Source organism: Bos indicus, chromosome 9 (assembly GCF_029378745.1).
Source record: "Bos indicus isolate NIAB-ARS_2022 breed Sahiwal x Tharparkar chromosome 9, NIAB-ARS_B.indTharparkar_mat_pri_1.0, whole genome shotgun sequence".
In the NCBI taxonomy this organism is placed as follows: domain Eukaryota; kingdom Metazoa; phylum Chordata; class Mammalia; order Artiodactyla; family Bovidae; genus Bos; species Bos indicus.
The window spans coordinates 92,389,514-92,410,519 of NC_091768.1; the positions used below are offsets into that span (position 1 = coordinate 92,389,514).

The following is a 21,006-nucleotide window of genomic DNA, read 5'->3' on the forward strand; positions in this document are numbered from 1 at the left end:
AAACAGAATTACCAAATGATCCAGCAAACCCACTCCTGGACACATACCCAGATAAAACTATAATTCAAAAAGATACCTGTATGCAGGTCAGGAAGCAACAGTTAGAACTGGACATGGAACAACAGACTGGTTCCAAATAGGAAAAGGAGTACGTCAAGGCTGTATATTGTCACCCTGCTTATTTAACTTATATGCAGAGTACATCATGAGAAACGCTGGCCTGGAGGAAGCACAAGCTGGAATCAAGATTGCCAGGAGAAATATCAATAACCTCAGATATGCAGACTACACCACCCTTATGGCAGAAAGTGAAGAACTAAAGAGCCTCTTGATGAAAGTGAAAGAGGACAGTGAAAAAGTTGGCTTAAAGCTCAACATTCAGAAAACTAAGATCATGGCATCCAGTCCCATCACTTCATGGCAAATAGATGGGAAACAGTGGCTGACTTTATTTTTCTGGGCTCCAAAATCACTGCAGGTGGTGATTGCAGCCATGAAATTAAAAGACGCTTACTTCTTGGAAGTTATGACCAACCTAGACAGCATATTAAAAAGCAGAAACATTACTTTGTCAACAAAGGTCCGTCTAGTCAAGGCTATGGTTTTTCCAGTGGTCACATATGGATGTGAGAGTTGGACTATAAAGAAAGCCGAGTGCCAAAGAATTGATGCTTTTGAACTGTGGTGTTGGAGAAGATTCTTGAGAGTCCCTTGGACTGCAAGGAGATCCAACCAGTCCATCCTAAAGGAGATCAGTCCTGGGTGTTCATTGGAAGGACTGATGTTGAAGCTGAAACTCCAATATTTTGGCCACTTGATGCAAAGAGCTGACTCATTTGAAAAGACCCTGATGCTGGGAAAGATTGAGGGGGCAGGAGGAGAAAGGGACAACAGAAGATGAGATGGTTGGATGGCATCGCTGACTTGATGGACATGGGTTTGGGTGGACTCTGGGAGTTGGTGATGGACAGGGAGGCCTGGCGTGCTGCAGTTCATGGGGTCACAAAGAATCAGATATGACTGAGCAACTGAACTGAGCATGTCCCCTAATGTTTTTAGTGGCAGTATTCACATTACCAAGATGTGAAACAACCTGACGTCCATCGACAAATGAATGGATAAAGATGTGATACATATGTACAATGGAATATCGTTGTTCAGTCACTAAGTCTGACTCTTTGTGATCCCACTGACTGCAGTCTGCAGGCTCCTCTGTCCATTGGGTTCTCCAGGCAAGAATACCAGAGTAGGCTGCCATTTCCTTCTCTACAATGGAATATTACTCAGCTATTAAAAAAGAAGGAAACAATGCCATTTGCAGTAACATGGATGCGACTAGAGATTATCAATATGAAGCAAAATAAGTCAGAAACAGAAAGGCAAATATCATATGATATCACAAATATACATGGAATCTAAAAAACAACACAAATGCATTTACCTATGAAACAGAAACAGAATCATGGATGAGTCAGAGAACAGACTGCTGGCTGCCAGGGAGGAGGAGGTTCGGGAAGGACCAAGTAGGAGGCTGGGGTTAGCAGATATAAGCTTGTATATATAGGATGAATAAACAAGATCCTACTATATAGCACTGGAGAAGAAAATGGCAACCCACTCCAGTATTCTTACCTGGGAAATCCCATGGACAGAGAAGTCTACCAGGCTATAGTTCATGGGGTCACAAAAGAGTCGGATGCGACTTGGTGACCAAACAACCATAAAGCACAGAGACCTATATTCAATGTTCTACAAAAAACCATAATGGAACAGCAGAAATCAAAACAGTAGAAGGCAACTATATGTCAATAAAAAAATTAACAAACAGAAACTAAAGACATAACGAAATACTGAGAATTAGGAGAAATCAAATGAAAGATGAACTTAATTTAACTAAATCTTTATATCTTAAGTACATACAAAGGATTGATTCTACGTATTACCAAGATCTTTAACTAAATCTGCGAGTAGAGTCAACCAGGCAGAAAAGTTATATGTCACTGCCAAGCTATACGTGGCACTCTGAGACACTCTCTTGACCAGAGTGCTCCTGAAGTAATTCTGATCCATAGGCACTTTCAACCTAATGAATTATCCTGCATGTTTTAACAAAAGCTACTTCCTGGCCAATTTCTACCTTCCACTCTTTGTTGTCCTTCCTTTCTTCAGTTTTTCTGAGTGAAAAAGAGAAGTACTTCTTTCCTTTATCTTTTTTTCCCTCCTTCTCATCCACCTTAACATCACACCTTAAGAAATGCTCTCATAGTACTGACGTGTTGGCACCTAACTAAAAGGAGGCTTACAGGTAAGCCATCTATAAATGTGAATGTGTTAAGTGCCCTAGACTCAAAACCAAACTTGATTCTTAAAGTCCTTAATAAAAAACCAACAGCCAGTTGCAACCCATGAGCTTATAAAGTTAACATGCAAGAGAGTAAAATCAATGAAAACAAGCACATCTAAAGAACAGTGTGGGGAAGACATAGGGGGTTTGGTACCGACATGTACACACTGCAATATTTAAAGTGGACAACCACAAGGTCCCCCTACTGTAGAGCACAGGGAACTTTGCTCAATGTTACTGGCAGCCTGGATGGGAGGGAGTCGGGGAAAATGGATACGTGTATAAGTATATGTATGGCTGAGTCCCTTTGCTATCCACCTGAAACTATTATTGTTATTGGCTATTCTCCAATATAAAATAAAAAGTTAAAAAAATAAAGTAGGTTACAAAAGGAAGAAAAGAAGAGGTGACCCTCTTCCCATATTAAATCTCAGTTCAGGGAACTCAGAGAACCTTGGCTCCAATTCAACGAACTTTTGCCCTTAGCATCCCCCGGATCATCTTCTCATCCTATCTCTCCTCTGACTAATTCAGGCAACTGAGGAAGGATGAAAGCACCATCACAAAAGCCATGGAGGAGACATGGACCAAGGCACCTAGCTGTAGATCACTCACATCTCTGGGTCAACAATGTGCCTTGCACATGCTTCTTTATAGCGTTGTGTATTATAATCATGGATATACAGGTTTCTTTCCCCTGTAACAACAGAGGCCCCTTAAGGGCACCTGTTTCTTATCTACTTCAATATCCCCTGCGGCTGCAACCATACACAGTAGGTGCTTTATATGTATTTGACAAGTGAATGAATAAATGTATGATCAAATGGCATTCAGTTTTCTATGATGCTGGAAAACTCCTCTCCTAGCCTACAATATTCGGGGCCCCTAAAATTTGAAAGGTTCAGAAACTTGCAAAGACTTACTTCACTGATAAGTCAATTATACATGTGATGTTGGAGAAATGCGTAGCTGAAATGCATATGCTGATTAAAGGCTAAACATTTTAAGTTATGGGAATCATCTAGTTTGATCTGTTTAGCCACGGTAGTTTAGCAAAAATAATTGTGTACCTCTGATATTAATGTACTTATGGATTATTTTAAGTTGCCATGATTTGCTAAAACTTACCTGATGAGTTCCAGACAAACTTAGAAAATATAATAACTTAGACATATTACAAAAAAAGGGGGATCTCGCTCTATAGGACAGGCTTTTACCGTATAAAAATTGTATTTAATGGCAGCATTTACCATCAATGAAGAACATTAAATTTTCTTCTGTAATTATGCTTCACATAATTAAAACAAAACAAATAAGCATACCAAAAATAAAGAGGCAGAATTAAAAGCTTATGTTTCACAATGTCAATATATAGAAAGTAACGAGTAATTAAGGCTAAAATAAAACAAGGTAAATTTGGCTCTGTGGCATTAATTACATGCTCTGATAACTTCAACCATGTTTGAAATATTATTTTCCACCTTGACACATGCAGCTACATACCAGGAAACTGGTAAAAATACACATTTACCTTCCTTTCCCAAGTTTAAAGTGCTAGTTTTTTGGATTCCCCTTCTGGTTTATGTGTCAGTCAATGACACACCAGGTCCTCCTGTTCTTTAAGAGGTCTACTTTTTCCAGGACAGCTCTGCAGCTCGAGCTTTCCCCTTCCCACTCCCCACTGCAGAAGGAATGAATGCTGCTGTTCACAGGTTTATGTGAAGGCCCTGAGCAATTATGGAGGCCAAAAAAAAAAAGTTGTACAAACAGAAATGACAGTATAATTATGGACAGAAGCCATTTCAACACCTAACAATAATCAGCAACGACACAGAAAGACCCCGTAACCCACGAAGAGAAGAAAATGTCCGCATTATCATAATGATACTAGGGGAATGACGAAAGGGCGGGACAGATCACTATTACAGCCCTCAGGAACAACACTGGAGCCTGTTACACCTCAGAACTCTGGGAGTGTTGCCTCATATTGACCTCAAAGGCACCACCGATGATCCATGCAGGCACTAATGATAGCCAAATGAGTAATTTTATAGACACTCAAATTGTTCTACCATTTTCAATCCTGTATTTTCCCAAAACGAGACATAAGCAGGCTTTGAGTAAAAAGCATTCATTAAATAAGGCTGTAAAAGAAGAAAACCAAACTGTGATAAAGGAAGCATACAAAGTATGTAGATTGTGAGAGCTTTACATTGTACCAATCCTAGAGATGTCAGATCCTGAAGCCAACATACTGAACTATATCATTTTTACTCAGTGTTGGAAGTAATTACAGCCAGTTTCCAAGACACTACATGTGCTTTTCTGGTATTAAGTTCTATAAAGGGTACAAGGAAGAAACAGAGAATGCCTTTGATAAAACTAAGAAAACAAATGCAGAAGTGTTCTTCACAGTCACCTAAAAAATCTCTCTCCTCTTACAAGTCAAGTACTTAGTGAATGCTGTCCTGCATGTGTGTGTCACGGGGTGGGGGGTGGGTGGGGGTGGAGGGGAAGCTATAGTCTTAACTAGGTAGTTTGCTGGTGATCTAATTTGATGAGGAAAGAATCTGTGCAATTTCTAGAACCTATGCCCATTTATAAATCCCTTCAGTGCAAAAAACTAACAGCCATTTGATATGTTTTACGCCACCTTCTCACGGTGACTTCCCTGGTGGCTCAGACAGTAAAGCGTCTGCCTACAATGCAGGAGACCCAGGTTCGATCCCTGGGTCGGGTCGATCCTTCCAGGCAGTACTCTTGCCTGGAAAATCCCATAGATGGAGGAATGTGGTGGGCTACAGTCCATGGGATTGCAGAGAGTCCGACACAACTGAGCGACTTCACTTTCACTTTTTCATGGTGAGGGGCTCATGACAGCCAACACTGCACAGTGGGCTAAGCAGTCATCACACAGCCCGGTAATACTGCCTTCTTTCTAACCTGCCACAGACTGCCTTTTCATACTGTTCATGGGGTTCTTGAGGCAAGGATACTGAAGTGATTTGCCACTCCCTTTTCCAGTGGACCACGTTTTTTAAGATTTCTCCACCATGACCCGTCCGTTTTGGGAGGCCCTGTATGGCATGGCTTATAGCTTCATTGGGTTACACAAGGCTATGATCCATGTGACCATTTTGGTTAGCTTGCTGTGACTGTGGTTTTCATTCTGGAGGTTGTGGGATTGTACTTCTTGCTTCTTCTGTCTGCCCTCTGATGGATGAGGATAAAAGGCTTGTACAAGCTTCCTGAGGGACTGGCTGTGAGGAAAACTGGGTCTTGCTCTGGCAGGCAGGGCCATGCTCGCTAAATATTTAATTTTCTGCTGATGGGTGGGGCTGTGCACCCTGCCTTTAGAGGCAGTCCAGTTCTAGAGCTTACAGGCTCTATGGTAGGGCTAAAGGTGACTTCCAAAAGGACTTATACCAATATGGACCTCCCAGGACGGCTTCTGCCAGTGCTCCTGCTGACCCGTGCCTCCACAGGAGACCCTCAAACACAGGCAGGTCTGGCTCAGTCTCTCACGGGGTTAACTGCTCCTTTCCCCTGGGACCCAGTGTGTACAAGGTTTTGAATGTACCCTCCAAGAGTCTGTTTTCCCTAGTCCTGTGGAAGTTCTATAATCAAATCCCATAGACCTGCAAAGTCAGATTCCCTGGGGATTCCCATTCCCTTTGCCACATGCCCAGGTTGGGAAGCCTGATGTGGGGCCTAGAACATTCGCAACAGTCTAAGAACTTCTTTGGTATTATTGTTCTCTAGTTTGTGGGTTGGAGGTTCATAAAAATGTAAGGAGGTTATAACAAAAACCATCCCCCCAAAAAAGAAATGCAAGTAGTCAAAAGTGGTTATATGAGATAGCTTTTGGCTGTGCTTTGCTGGAGCAACTGTGAAGAGATACCCCACGCCCAAGGTAAGAGAAACCCAAGTAAGACGGTAGGTGTTGCAAGAGGGCATCAGAGGGCAAACACACTGAAACCATACTCACAGAAAACTAGTCAATCTAATCACACTAGGACCACAGCCTTGTCTAACTCAATGAAACTAAGCCATACCCATGGGGCAACCCAAGATGGGCGGGTCTTAGTGGACAGATCTGACAGAACGTGGTCTGCTGGAGAAGGGAATGGCAAATCACTTCAGTATTCTTGCCTTGAGAACCCCATGAACACTATGAAAAGGCAAAATGATAGGATACTGAAAGAGAAACTCCCCAGGTCAGTAGGTGCCCAATATGCTACTAGAGATCAGTGGAGAAATGACTCCAGAAAGAATGAAGGGATGGAGCCAAAGCAAAAAGAATACCCAGCTGAGGATGTGACTGGTGATAGAAGCAAGGTCTGAAGCTGTAAAGAGCAATATTGCATAGGAACCTGGAATGTCAGGTCCATGAATCGAGGCAAATTGGAAGTGGTCAAACAAGAGATGGCAAGAGTGAATGTCGACATTCTAGGAATCAGCGAACTGAAATGGACTGGAATGGGTGAATTTAACTCAGATGACCATTATATCTACTACTGTGGGCAGGAATTCCTCAGAAGAAATGGAGTGACCGTCATGGTCAACAAGGGAGTCCGAAATGCAGTACTTGGATGCAATCTCAAAAACGACAGAACGATCTCTGTTCATTTCCAAGGCAAACCATTCAATATCACAGTAATCCAAGTCTATTCCCCAACCAGTAATGCTGAAGAAGCTGAAGTTGAACGGTTCTATGAAGACCTACAAGACCTTTTAGAACTAACACCCCAAAAAGATGTCCTTTTCATTATAGGGGACTGGAATGCAAAAGTAGGAAGTCAAGAAACACCTGGAGTAATAGGCAAATTTGGCCTTGGAATACAGAATGAAGCAGGGCAAAGACTAATAGAGTTTTGCCAAGAAAATGCACTGGTCATAACAAACACCCTCTTCCAACAACACAAGAGAAGACTCTATACATGGACATCACCAGATGGTCAACACCGAAATCAGATTGATTATATTCTTTGCAGAGAAAGATAGAGAAGCTCTATATAGTCAGCAAAAACAAGACCAGGAGCTGACTGTGGCTCAGACCATGAACTCCTTATTGCCAAATTCAGACTGAAATTGAAGAAAGTAGGGAAAACCACTAGACCATTCAGGTATGACCTAAATCAAATCCCTTATGATTATACAGTGGAAGTGAGAAATAGATTTAAGGGCCTAGATCTGATAGAATGCCTGATGAACGATGGAATGAGGTTTGTGACACTGTACAGGAGATAGGGATCAAGACCACCCCCAAGGAAAAGAAATGCAAAAAAGCAAAATGGCTGTCTGGGGAGGCCTTACAAATAGCTGTGAAAAGAAGAGAAGCGAAAAGCAAAGGAAAAAAGGAAAGATATAAACATCTGAATGCAAAGTTCCAAAGAATAGCAAGAAGAGATAAGAAAGCCTTCTTCAGCGATCAATGCAAAGAAATAGAGGAAAACAACAGAATGGGAAAGACTAGGGATCTCTTCAAGAAAATTAGAGATACCAAGGGAACATTTCATGCAAAGACTGGCTCGATAAAGGACAGAAATGGTATGGACCTAACAGAAGCAGAAGATATTAAGAAGAGATGGCAAGAATACACAGAAGAACTGTATAAAAAAGATCTTCACGACCCAGATAATCACGATGGTGTCATCACTGACCTAGAGCCAGACATCCTGGAATGTGAAGTTAAGTGGGCCTTAGAAAGCATCACTACGAACAAAGCTAGTGGAGGTGATGGAATTCCAGTTGAGCTATTCCAAATCCTGAAAGATGATGCTGTGAAAGTGCTGCACTCAATATGCAAGCAAATTTGGAAAACTCAGCAGTGGCCACAGGACTGGAAAAGGTCAGTTTTCATTCCAATCCCAAAGAAAGGCAATGCCAAAGAATGCTCAAACTACTGCACAATTGCACTCATCTCACACGCTAGTAAAGTAATGCTCAAAATTCTCCAAGCCAGGCTTCAGCAATATGTGAACCGTGAACTTCCAGATGTTCAAGCTGGTTTTAGAAAAGGCAGAGGAACCAGAGATCCAATTGCCAACATCCGCTGGATCATGGATAAAGCAAGAGAGTTCCAGAAAAACATCTATTTCTGCTTTACTGACTATGCCAAGGCCTTTGACTGTGTGGATCACAATAAACTGGAAAATTCTGAAAGAGATGGGAATACCAGACCACCTGATCTGCCTCTTGAGAAATCTGTATGCAGGTCAGGAAGCAACAGTTAGAACTGGGCATGGAACAACAGACTGGTTCCAAATAGGAAAAGGAGTTCGTCAAGGCTGTATATTGTCACCCTGCTTATTTAACTTCTATGCAGAATACATCATGAGAAACGTTGGACTGGAAGAAACACAAGCTGGAATCAAGATTGCCAGGAGAAATATCAATCACCTCAGATATGCAGATGACACCACCCTTATGGCAGAAAGTGAAGAGGAACTCAAAAGCCTCTTGATGAAAGTGAAAGTGGAAAGTGAAAAAGTTGGCTTAAAGCTCAACATTCAGAAGACGAAGATCATGGCATCTGGTCCCATCACTTCATGGCAAATAGATGGGGAAACAGTGGAAACAGTGTCAGACTTTAGTTTCCTGGGCTCCAAAATCACTACAGATGGTGACTGCAGCCATGAAATTAAAAGACGCTTACTCCTTGGAAGGAAAGTTATGACCAACCTAGACAGCATATTCAAAAGCAGAGACATTACTTTGCTAACAAAGGTTCGTCTAGTCAAGGCTATGGATTTTCCAGTGGTCATGTATGGATGTGAGAGTTAGACTGTGACGAAGGCTGAGCACCGAAGAATTGAAGCTTTTGAACTGTGGTGTTGGAGAAGACTCTTGAGAGTCCCTTGGACTGCAAGGAGATCCAACCAGTCCATTCTGAAGGAGATCAGCCCTGGGACTTCTTTGGAAGGAATGATATTAAAGCTGAAACTCCAGTACTTTGGCCACCTCATGCGAAGAGTTGACTCATTGGAGAAGACTGATGCTGGGAGGGATTGGGGGCAAGAAGAGAAGGGGACGACAGAGGATGAGATGGCTGGATGGCATCACTGACTCGATGGATATGAGTCTGAGTGAACTCCGGTTGGTGATGGACAGGGAGGCCTGGCGTGCTGCGATTCATGGGGTAGTGAAGAGTCGGACACGACTGAGCAACTGATCTGATCTTACAAATAGCTGAGAAGAGAAAGGCAAAGGAGAAAGGGAAAGACATATTCAAATGAATGCAGAGTTCCAGAGAATAACAAGGAGAGATAAGAAAGCCTTCCTCAGTGATCAATGCAAAGAAATAGAGGAAAACAACAGAATGGGAAAGACTAGAGACCTCAAGAGAATTGGAGATACCAAGGAACGTTTCACGAAAAGATGGGCACAATGAAGGACAGAAACAGCATGGATCTTATAGAAGCAGGAGATATTAAAGACAAGGTGGCAAGAATACACAGAAGAACTATACAATAAAGGTCTTAATGACCCAGATAACCATAATGATGTGATCACTTACCTAGAGTCAGATATCCTGGAATGTGAAGTCAAGAAGCCCTTAGGAAACATTACTACAAACAAGTTAGTGGAAGTGACAGAATTCCAATTGAGCTATGTCAAATCCTAAAAGATGATGCTGTTTAAGTGCTGCACTCAATATGCCAGCAAATTTGGAAAACTCAGAGGTGGCCCTGGACAAGGAAATGGCAGCCCACTCCAGTCTTCCTGCCTGGAAAATCCCATGGAGAGACGAGCCTGGTGGGCTACAGTCCACCATGGGGATGCAAAGAGTTGCACATGACTGCGAGACTGAGCACTGCCGTGGCCACAGGACTGAAAAAGGCCAGCTTTCATTCCAGTCCCAAAAAGGCAATGCTGAAGATGTTCAAACTACCACACAATTGCACTCATTTCACATGGCAGCAAGGTCATCCTCAAAATCCTTCAAGCTAGACTTCAACAGTACATGAACCGAGACCTTCCAGATGTACAAGCTTGATTTAGAAAAGGCAGAGGTGCCAGAGATCAAATTGCCAACATCCACTGGATCACAGAGAAAGCAAGGGAATTCCAGAAAAACATCTACTTCTGCTTCACTGACTACACTAAAGCCTTTGATGTGTGGATCACAAACTGTGGAAAATTCTTAAAGAGATGGGAATACCAGACCACTTTACCTGCCTCCTAAGAAATCTGTATGCAGGTCAAGAAGCAACAGTTAGAATCGGACAGGGATGTTTATTTACCTTTTATGCAGAGTATATCATGTGAAATGTCAGGTGGATGAATCACAAGCTGGAATTAAGACTGCCTGGAAAGGTATCAATAACCTCAGATATGCAAAACCACCCTTACGGCAGAAAGCAAAGAGAAACTAAAGAGCCTCTTGATGAAAGTGTAAGAGAAGAATGAAAAAGCTGGCTTAAAACTCAACATTCAAAAAACAAAGATCATGGCATCCAGTCCCATCATTTCATGGTGAATCAGATCAGTTCTTGGGGGAAAAAGAGGAAATGGGCAGATTTTATTTTCTTAGGCTTCAACATGACTGCAGCTGTGAAATTAAAAGATGCTTATTCCTTGGAAGAAAAGCTATGACAAACCTAGAGAGCATATTAAAAAGCAGAGACAACATTTTGCTGAGAAAGGTCCATACAGTCAAAGCTATGTTATCTTCCAGTCATCATGTACATATGAGAGAGTTGGACCATAAAGACGACTGAGCACAGAAGAACTGAATTTTTTTCAAACTATGGTGCTGGAGAAGACTCTTTGAGAGTCCCTGGACAGCAAGGATATCAAACCAGTCAATCCTAAAGGAAACCAAGCCTGAATATTCACTGAAAGACTGATACTGAAGCTCCAATACTTTGGTCATCTGATGCGAAGAGGTGACTCATCAGGGAAAAGACCCTGATGCTAGGAAAGATTGGGGACAGGAAGAGAAGGGGATGACAGAGGATGAGACGGTTGGATGCCATCACTGAGTCAATAGACATGAGCCTGGGCAAACTCTGGGAGATAGTGAAGGACAAGGAAGCCTGGCGTGCTGCAGTTCATGGGGTCGCAAAGAGTTAGACACAACTGAGCGACTAAACAACAAACAATAAGAACAAGTACAGTAGAAACCCACTCAGACTCACCAAGTGATTAGATATTTGATTTAGTAAATTTTCTACTCAATCCGGGGTTTTCCTTGGTGGTTCACATGTAAAGAATCTGCCTGCAGTGCAGGAGACCCAGGTTCGATCCCTGTGGGAAGATCCCCTGGAGTACGTAATGGCAACCCACTCCAGAATTCCTAACTGGAGAACTCCATGAACAGAGGAGCCTGGTGAGCTGCAGTCCACTGGTCACTTAAGAGTCAGACACCACTGAGCAACTAAGACTTTTTCTATTCAACCAATGTAACTCCTTTAATTGTCAACATTTCTTAAAAATAAACTTATAGAATTCTTGATGACCTGGATCACTGTTGACTATAGAGTAACGGCCTCAATAGCTATGGACCCCTCCCTATTGTGCTTTCGCTTCTTGTAGCTCTTCTGCCACAGTAATAACTGTTACTTCTTGCTGTAGTCAGTGGGTCTGCTTCCAGCATTCTCTGTACTTACTTGTAGTGGACTAGGAGATCACTTTGGCTGTGAATCAGCTTTTGCTAACTGACTGAGTGTTGTCCATGTTATGATTAACTGTGGTCATAGCTGTATCAAGTAAGTTACATGTATACGTATGTAGTCATCACAACAGGAAGTCCTATTTAAAATTTGCTATAAAGAATTTCAAACATTTACTACCTCTGATTAAAAACAAGTCCTGTTGTTAGGATGACCAGATTACTTTATATCTCCCTTTGCAAGAAGATGGGGAAGGGGAAGAATTGTAAGAGCAGCCATTTACTGACTATGGGCAACAGACCAATCTCTTTACATAAATTTCTATCCTTATAATAACCACAAAAGAAAACTAACATTCCCATGCTGCAGATGAGAAAGCTGAAGCTAAAAAAGGTTCAAAGGCAAGCCCAGGGTCACAAAGCTAGTAAGTGCCATATATGATATCTGAAAACCAATCTATTTGATTCTCAATCCCATGAAGTCTACATTGCCTATCAAGTAGAAATACTGTTTTCAGTTCAGTTGCTCAGTCATGTCCGACTCTTTGCGACCCCATGAATTGCAGCACACCAGGCCTCCCTGTCCATCACCAACTCCCGGAGTTCACTCAGACTCACGTCCATCGAGTCAGTGATGCCATCCAGCCATCTCATCCTCTGTCGTCCCCTTCTCCTCCTGCCCCCAATCCCTCCCAGCATCAGTCTTCTCCAATGAGTCAACTCTTCGCATGAGGTGGCCAAAGTACTGGAATTTCAGCTTTAGCATCAATCCTTCCAAAGAAATCCCAGGGCTGATCCAGGAAGCTCTCACTGGGCCATGGGCAAGAAACATGAAGAAAAGGACACCAAGGCACATCATGATGAAAAGACTCAAAGCCAATGATATAGAAAAAATCATCAGCTATAAAAAGGGACACATTCCAGTCAGTTCTAATGAGGTGGATGAACCTGGAGCCTATTATACAGAGTGAAGTAAGTCAAGTATCATATACTAAAGCATATATATGGAATCTAAAAAGACAGTACTGATGAACCCGTTTGCAGGGCAGCAAAGGAGACACAGACACTGAGAACACACTCACACAGACGTGGGAAGGAAGCAGAGGGTGAGCTGTACGGACAGTACCCTGGAAACACACATCACTGTATGTGACACGCACAGCCATTTTGCTGTATGACTCAGGGAACTCAACCTGGGGTTCTATAACCACCTAGGGAGGTAGGATGGGGAGGGAGGTGCAAGAGGGAGGGGACATACGTATACCTATGGCTGATTCGTGCTGATGTTTGGCCAAAACCAACATAATACTGTAAAGCAATTATCCTTAAATTACAAATAAAATTATAAAAAAAAGAAAAAATCATAAAAACAGCCCAAGAAAAAAGACAGAAGCAAAGAACAGATTTGTCAGAAACAACATAAGTAATAAGATAGCAGAGCAACATCTGAAGAGTACTGGAGAAAAACTCCAAAACCTGACAGCATGTTTTTAAACACATTTAAACCATAACAATCCTATGAGCAAACTGAGGCACAGTGAGAGTTTCCTGCCCAGTCATATGAATAGTAAACGGTAGAGCCAGACATCAAACACAGGTCATCTGACGCTAAGAGTCTGTTCTTTACTACAAAAATCACACTACAATGCTTTCACGTATTAAACACGTTTTCTTACATTACAACATGCTAACAGTGAAAAACCTGTATGTTATCACTATGTTCTTTTCCCTAGGCTGCCTCGTGATAATATTTTAAGAACTTGAATTAAGCTACAAATGACATACTTCCAGCTAGCAGACATTTTATAAATTATTACAATTTCTTTAAAAAGTAATTCTATTAGCTTAGATATCACTAAAATGGAATCCTTAAAATAGACCACTCTTTCTGCTTTTACTCAGTTTTATGATTAATTTAGCACCTCTAAAAGAACGTGGTTTTACATATTGAAACATTCTTTACAAGAAAAAGAAGTCTATTTGATATTTTAGTACCCAACATTTCTTTTTAAGGCAAATTCCTTTCCTGCATATGCGACACTAAAAATTAATTTTACTTCTTCTACAGAAACAGAAGTCAAATATATACTTCCTGCACAGCAATTTACCTTGAAATCAACCTTCATATTTAGGGAAAAAGCACATAACTTTGATAATTAATGATACCCAATTATTCGGTTTCACCATTAAATAACACATTTATTTAATCAGCTAATTAGATATCTACAGAGTCAACCTTTCTATCTCCATGTGAAACGTTACCAAACATCTGGTATGCACCAGGCACTCTTAGATGCTGTGGAGATACAGCAGGGAACAAAACAGACAAAAACATCTACCCTCATGGCACTTAACATTCCAGAGGGGTGAAGAAGTGTTAAGTTGCTCAGCTGTGTCTGACTCTTTGCAACTCTGTGGACTGTAGCCAAACCAGGCTTCTCTGTCTATGGGGTTTTCCAGGCAAGACTTCTGGAGAGGGGAGCCATTCCCTTCTCCAGAGGATCTTTCCTACCCAGGGATCGAACCCCGGTCTCCTGCATCGTCAGGAGGATTCTTTACTTTCTGAGCCACGAGGGAAGACCTCAAAGATGTGAGACTGACAACAAATAAGAACATGCAGTGGGTCAGATAATAATAAATCTCATGAGACAAATAAAACAAGGCAGAAGTTAGGAGTGCAGGGATATGGGAGGGGCAGTGAAAAGAGTGTGGCTGTCTATTGGTCTGTCTTCAAAACATCTTTCGTTGAGATCAGAGAGGAGGATATGTAAATTAGGCTGGTGATGCGAAATGTGATTCACCTGCCTGCCTAATAAGAAAAAATTACACATAATAGAGGGTGAGATTTAGGGTTAAGACATCCCTTTAAGATGAAAAGAAGTCACAAGTGTCTTCTCTATGCCTGCAGAAAGGCCAGATGAATAAACCTGCAGGGAACTGTGTAATGTTATTCAGTTTCTTTTTATCATCTTATGCTCCCACCAAAAATAACACTGTTTCCACCTCCAACTGATACACCATTCTGGAAAGAAACTGGTTCAGAGCAAAAATCACTATTAAATTCCATATTTAATCAAGGAATATTGCACTATGTGCTGCTGCTAAGTCACTTCAGTCGTGTCCGACTCTGTGCGACCCCATGGATGGCAGCCCACCAGGCTCCCCCGTCCCTGGGATTCTCCAGGCAAGAACAGTGGAGTGGGTTGCCATTTCCTTCTCCACTGCATGAAAGTGCATTGCACCACGTAATAATCCCCAAATAAAGTTATAAATCTGAAACCAATTCTATCAAGGCTGGCAAAATTAGGTGGAACTAAATATATAATTTTTTTAAAGCATAAAGGCTGGATATAGCAAAATAATGAGAAGAAAACTCACTGGGTTCTAAAAATATCCAGAGGCATAAACACAAGCTCTAGATTTTCTCAAATTTTCTCAAACTGTTCTGGCAGAAATTAAACATTTATCCATTAATATACGTAAAAGTTTTAGAATGCACTAATTTTAAACTGATTTGTCCTCCTATATGAAAATAACAATGTAGCTAATTTTATTATTCTATTGGACTCACTAAATAAATTGCTACTCTTATGAACCAAAGGCTAAGGACTCTCTTAAAGTTTCAGAATTACAGAGGAGTCAAACAAAGGCCCTTAAGCCATTAGGTATAAGTGCCCCGATGAAGAATCCCTTTATAAGATCCCTTATATAATCTGTTCCACTGTATTATACTGTTTTAAAAATTTAACTTTCTCCTCATTTTTAAATCCACCTGCCTCCCTCAATTCTTATCTGTTTTAGTTCTCTTCTAGAGAAGATCAAAACAAACTGATCCTCCCCACCACAGCTTTGGAGAGGCAGCTATGAATCCCCTCACTCAAGGCTTCTCTCCCACTGAAATACAACCAGTTTCTTCAAACACTTCTCATAGGACATCACCTACTGTTCTAAAGATACATTTATCATTTCATTCCGGCTTCCCAGGTGGCTCAGTGGGAATCTGCCTGTAGGCGGATTTAGGAAATGTAGGCGACTCAGGTTTGATCCCTGGGTCAGGAAGATTTCCTGGAGAAGGAAATGGCAACTCACTCCAGTATTCTTGCCTGGGAAATCCCATGGACAGAGCAGCCTGGTGGGCTATAGTCCATGGGATTGCACAAAAGTTGGACATGACTTAGTGACTAAAGAAAAACAACGATCATTTTATTCAAACCTCATTTTAAACCTATGGCACAACTTAATTTTTTCACTTAAAAAATCCTTACACAAATGCCTAAGCTTAACAATTACTTTCTCTCAATGAGGCGTGTATCTTCTCTACCTTGTGCTTGTGGAAATGATTTTCTGAACTTAAAGGAGGTTCTCAGAAGCCATGCCAGTAACTGAGACATCGTTAGCATTTCTTAGTTTTACTTATTTTTGAAGGAATGGGGTACTATGGCATGCACAGCTATTAGTAGCCAAAAAGTCACACAATTAGCTTGCTTAGCATCAATGCATAAAGCTGGTTCATTCAAGCTTTGGCCAACAATTCATGTGAGAATGGTGATTAGAAATGCAGATTCCTAGACCACTCCTAGACCACTGTAATCAGAATCTCTGGAATGAGGCCTGGAGAACTGCAGTTTGAGGAGCAAACTGTAGAAGTCTTATATACCCTGAGGTTTAAGAATCGTGACCTGAAGATTTAAACTGGGTTTTTACCTCCTAAGTAAGGTACTTTCAGCAACTCACCTGTAATCCAGGAATAAATCGACTATCCTTTTCAACCACCAGAAGTTCAGCAACACCGGCATTGAGAATGGATCTTGTGATTCCCCCAGGCCCAGGGCCCACTTCATATACATAAGCATTTGTCAGATTGCCAGCTTTCCTTACAATTTTATCTAGAGAAAAGAAAGTTTGAATCAATTACCTTGGCAAATGTCAACATATGGAATTCAAAATGAAAAATAATCTACACAAATTCTTATCAGCATTACTTAACCAACTAATCTTTTATACATAGTATTTATCAGATTATTTAACTCAGCCTAAACCAATGTATAGTAGCCATTCAATAGTCTACCATATAACTGTTGAATTCTACCGGACCCTTAATAAAAATAGGATTACCATGACAAATTTCCTTAACTTAAATAAACATGGTATTTTCTGAGAGCTTCCTTGGTGGTGCAGTGGTAAAGAATCTGCCTGCCAATGCAGGAGATGCAAGAGACAAGGGTTCAATCTCTGGGTTGGGAAGATCCCCTGGAGAAGGAAATGGCAACCCATGCCAGTATTCTTGCCTGGAAAATCCCATGGACAGTGGAGCCTTGTAGACTACAGTCCACCAGAGATTCGGACACGACTAAGTGCACGTGCACGAAAGCATACGCACACACGGTATTTTTCACCTGTTTCTCTGCCAAACCAATCAATATAAGAAGTGATGGAAAAACACAAACCACTTCTCTACAGTTGTTGAATATCAATTATGTGAATAAGCAAGGCGAGCTTCCCATTCAGAATTTCCAACGTAGGAAGTTAGAAATTCAGAAGCAGAAAGTGCTGGCAGTATTCACTTTTATCTACAGACATCTAACTGGTGGTCAACGTGGCAATGGTACCAAGTTCCTAGCTAACAGGATTTGCAGAAATTGAGATTCTTGATTATTTTTAGGAAAAAGTTAAATTTAGGAGTGAAGGTTTTTTGAGCTTTGCAAACATGCAAGTTGATACAAGAAAATTAATTTTTTAATCAATCTAAGTTAGCAGACCTTAAGAAAGCACGGAAAAGCACATTACTGAGGATTCATTGCAACCAACCTTCTGGAAAAACAATGGACTAATCATATTGACTGAGATGTTAAAATCCAAGCAACTGGGCCTCTTGGGATGGTAGAAATTTAGCCACTGAAAACGTACTAAGCACTTTACACTGTTCACTGACAGTGTACAGTCTCATTTTTGCTTGTTATTGATAACCTACCTTTGTAAGCTTAGAGGCAAAAACAATCTCTCAATTATCCAAGAATAGTTTTCTCTTCAATGGGTGCCAGGAGAAAATGAGCATACACTGACCATGTTACAGGTGTTTAACATGCTTTCTCACAGCAAATCTTTACAACATATTAAGGAAGAACTGTGCTGTATGTGCTGTGCTAAGTCACTTCAGTAGCACCTGATTCTGCGATCCCATGGATTGCAGCCCACCAGGCTCCTCTGACCATGGACTTTTCCAGGCAAGAATACTGGAGTGCATTGCCATTCCCTTCTCCAGGGAATCTTCCTGACCCAGGGATTGAACCCATGTCTCTTATAAAGTCTCCTGATTTGGCAGGCAGGTGCTTTACGAGTAACGCCACCTGTGAAGCCCTAACTTAAGAATTACTACCCCATTTTGACTTCTCTGAACTTTTTTCTTCATCTATTATTTGAGTGAGGTTACCTGGAAAACAAATGGACGACACCAGCTCAGGTTTAAGTCCTAAAAGCCAACCCTTTCTCCACTAAAGAGCACTGTCTCTCAGAGGGAACAGAGAGGCTGCCTTAAGTGCAGATATTACAGAGTGATTTTAACAGTCTCTCTCTTTTTTTAAAATGGAAAGCTACGACAGTAGATAGGACAGTCTTTTCACCTTAAACTTTTCAGAAACATTCAAACACAAATGGATATCAAAGAGCACAGTCAATTCACTATGCCTGGGGTTCCATCTTGCTCTGTTCACACCTGAGCTTCTCACCTCACACAAGTACCTTATTTGTCTTCATTTTGGTTCCTGTAGAAGAGGGGACAATAGTATCTAGATTCTGGAATTGATTCCTGAAGGTGAATAAAGGCTCACATGAGAAAGGACATATGAAGGATTTTTTTTTCAATATAAAGACCTCTATTTTCAGTCCCCGGAACGGTGCCTTGTATCTAGAATGCAGCTAATGACTACCCGAAAAGGCTGGCTCTAGTTACTATTCAGTCACGGCGGACTCTTTGCGACCCGTGGACTGCAGCAGGCCAGGCTTCCCTGTCCATCACCAACTCCCGGAGCCCATTCAAACTCCATTGAGTCGGTGATGCCATCCAACCATCTCAGGACCAAAGAATTTTCGAGGTGGATGACCTTTTAATGCTCTTGTGGTAGAGCTCTCGTCCAATTAAATAAAAAAACTGAAAACAGGTTAAGTTTTTTTACCCCGTTACATCGCTACTGGCTTGCCCACGCTGCTACTCTAAGTTCAAGAAATAAAACCACCCATCCCTGCTGTTGGACTGTACTTCACAACTTTCGAAATATGTGATTTACTGACTCAGTTTCTTAAGAGGGGCCAAATAGAATGAAATATCAAAACCCCAGAAATGTTACGTACTCCAACTGTGAACTGCCATATTTCTAATAATCTTTTTCTTGCAGTATCATCTTTCAGAAAGACCAGCACGAAAAAACGCTGGTAGAGGTTAAACGACTATATATATATATTTGCAAAATTTATCCAACTCTGCGCTTCAAACAGGTGAATTTTTTTGTGTCTAAATTTTACTTCATAAAACGTGACTTAGGGAGTGGGAAAGCAAACTGACTAAAATGTAAGCTCCTTGGGGACAGACTTGGCCTTGTTCATTCACTCTCATATCCCACTTCAGCTCTAGTACAAAGGGGCTGGTTTCATGAGTGTTTACAGAATGAATATCTGCACCCTCGAGGGTGAGACTCAACAAGTAAACTTTTAAATATCGAACGCCATGAAATGGATACTCTTCCAACCTGTTTACCAATAAAGTCCCTGCAAGTTTAACTGCATAAAAAGCCAAATCAGTCAGCACGTGCATGTATTCCTTATTGGTAACACACCAAGATTTGGAATTCCACAAGCGCCTTTCAGGAGACGCGAAGCCTTCCAAAGCCAGTGTTTGCTCGGCGTCCGCACAGCCTGCCTTCCAAAGCCCACGGCAAACACCCCTCAGCAAACGACACACTCTACACACCCCCTGGGCGGTGGGGCTCCGGAGTTCTCTCAGAGCAAAGCGGCAGAAGGGTCTGACCTACGGCCACCGCACACCTTTGTGCCTGAACCCCGTCGCCCGCCCGCAGGGTCCGCGCGAAACCCCCTCGACCCCACTCCCCCAGGGACGCGAGGGAGACGCCGGGGAAACACTGATAAGCCACCTGTCAGCCTTAAGTCCAGAAGAAAATTCTGGGATAGCTGCTTCACGGCTTGCAGTCTAAACAACTTAATGATTTCTCGAATCGTGGGTAACGGGGGGAGACGGAAAGTGCCGAGCGTCCTGGAGGAAGCCATGAACCCTGAACTGGCTGTACAGATCCCACGCCGGACGTTCCTCCAAGGCTCCTCAAGTGAGGGCAGGGGGAGGAGCCTGGGAGAACTCTGGCCCACCTCCGAGCCTACGTGATTGGTTAGACGTACCCCGTCGGAAGCGAAGGACGCGAACAGGAAATCCAGGCGCACAGAAAGCGCATGCTCCCCGTCCTGCTAAGTGCAGGGCAGGCTGGGTAACCGCGCCGTGTTTGCACGTGAGGTGGGCGGAGGCCGGAGCGATGGCGGGGCGGGGAGAGGCGGGGCCTGGGCCTGAACGAGGAGGGGCGGACCCAAGGATTGATGAATGAAGTTCACCTGGTGGAGGATTTGTTTTGAGTTTGACTCCAAAGTGAAAGTCGCTTAGTCGTATCCGACTCTTTGCGATCCCATGGACTGCACAGTCCATGGAATTCTCCAGGCCAGAATACTGGACTGGGTAGCTGTTCCCTTCTCCAGGGGATCTTCCCAACCCAGGGATCGAACCCAGGTCTTCCGCTTGGCGGGCGGATTCCTTATCAGCTGAGCCGCAGGGAAGCCCTACCTGGCAGATGGGCGGTCCTAAAAGCGCCTCTGTGGAGGGTTGCGGGATAGCAGGTTGTTAACGGCAAAACTGTTGATTGGTAACAATTCTCTTATGGTGGATGTTTTTAGACTCTCAGCACAGCAGGTGTGGCATGGCAGGTTTCTAACTTCTCTTAGCCTTATTGTTATTTTAAAAAAAATCTGTTAAGTGAACGTAATGTTTGCTTTA

The 21,006-nt window shown here is 42.2% G+C and overlaps 1 protein-coding gene across 1 annotated transcript in view; it reads right to left on the reverse strand.

Annotated features, from left to right (window-relative positions):
- Window positions 1–20,317, reverse strand: part of TFB1M (transcription factor B1, mitochondrial) — a 67,124-nt gene extending 46,807 nt beyond the window's left edge. Inside the window, exons 1-2 of the mRNA XM_070796436.1 lie at window positions 20,105–20,317; window positions 16,695–16,846 (exon numbers count right to left, since the gene is read on the reverse strand). Of these exons, the coding sequence (XP_070652537.1) occupies window positions 16,695–16,846; window positions 20,105–20,237 (285 nt within the window). The 5' untranslated portion in view covers window positions 20,238–20,317. The remainder of the gene's footprint in view (window positions 1–16,694; window positions 16,847–20,104) is intronic.
- Between the last annotated feature and the right edge of the window lie 689 nt (window positions 20,318–21,006).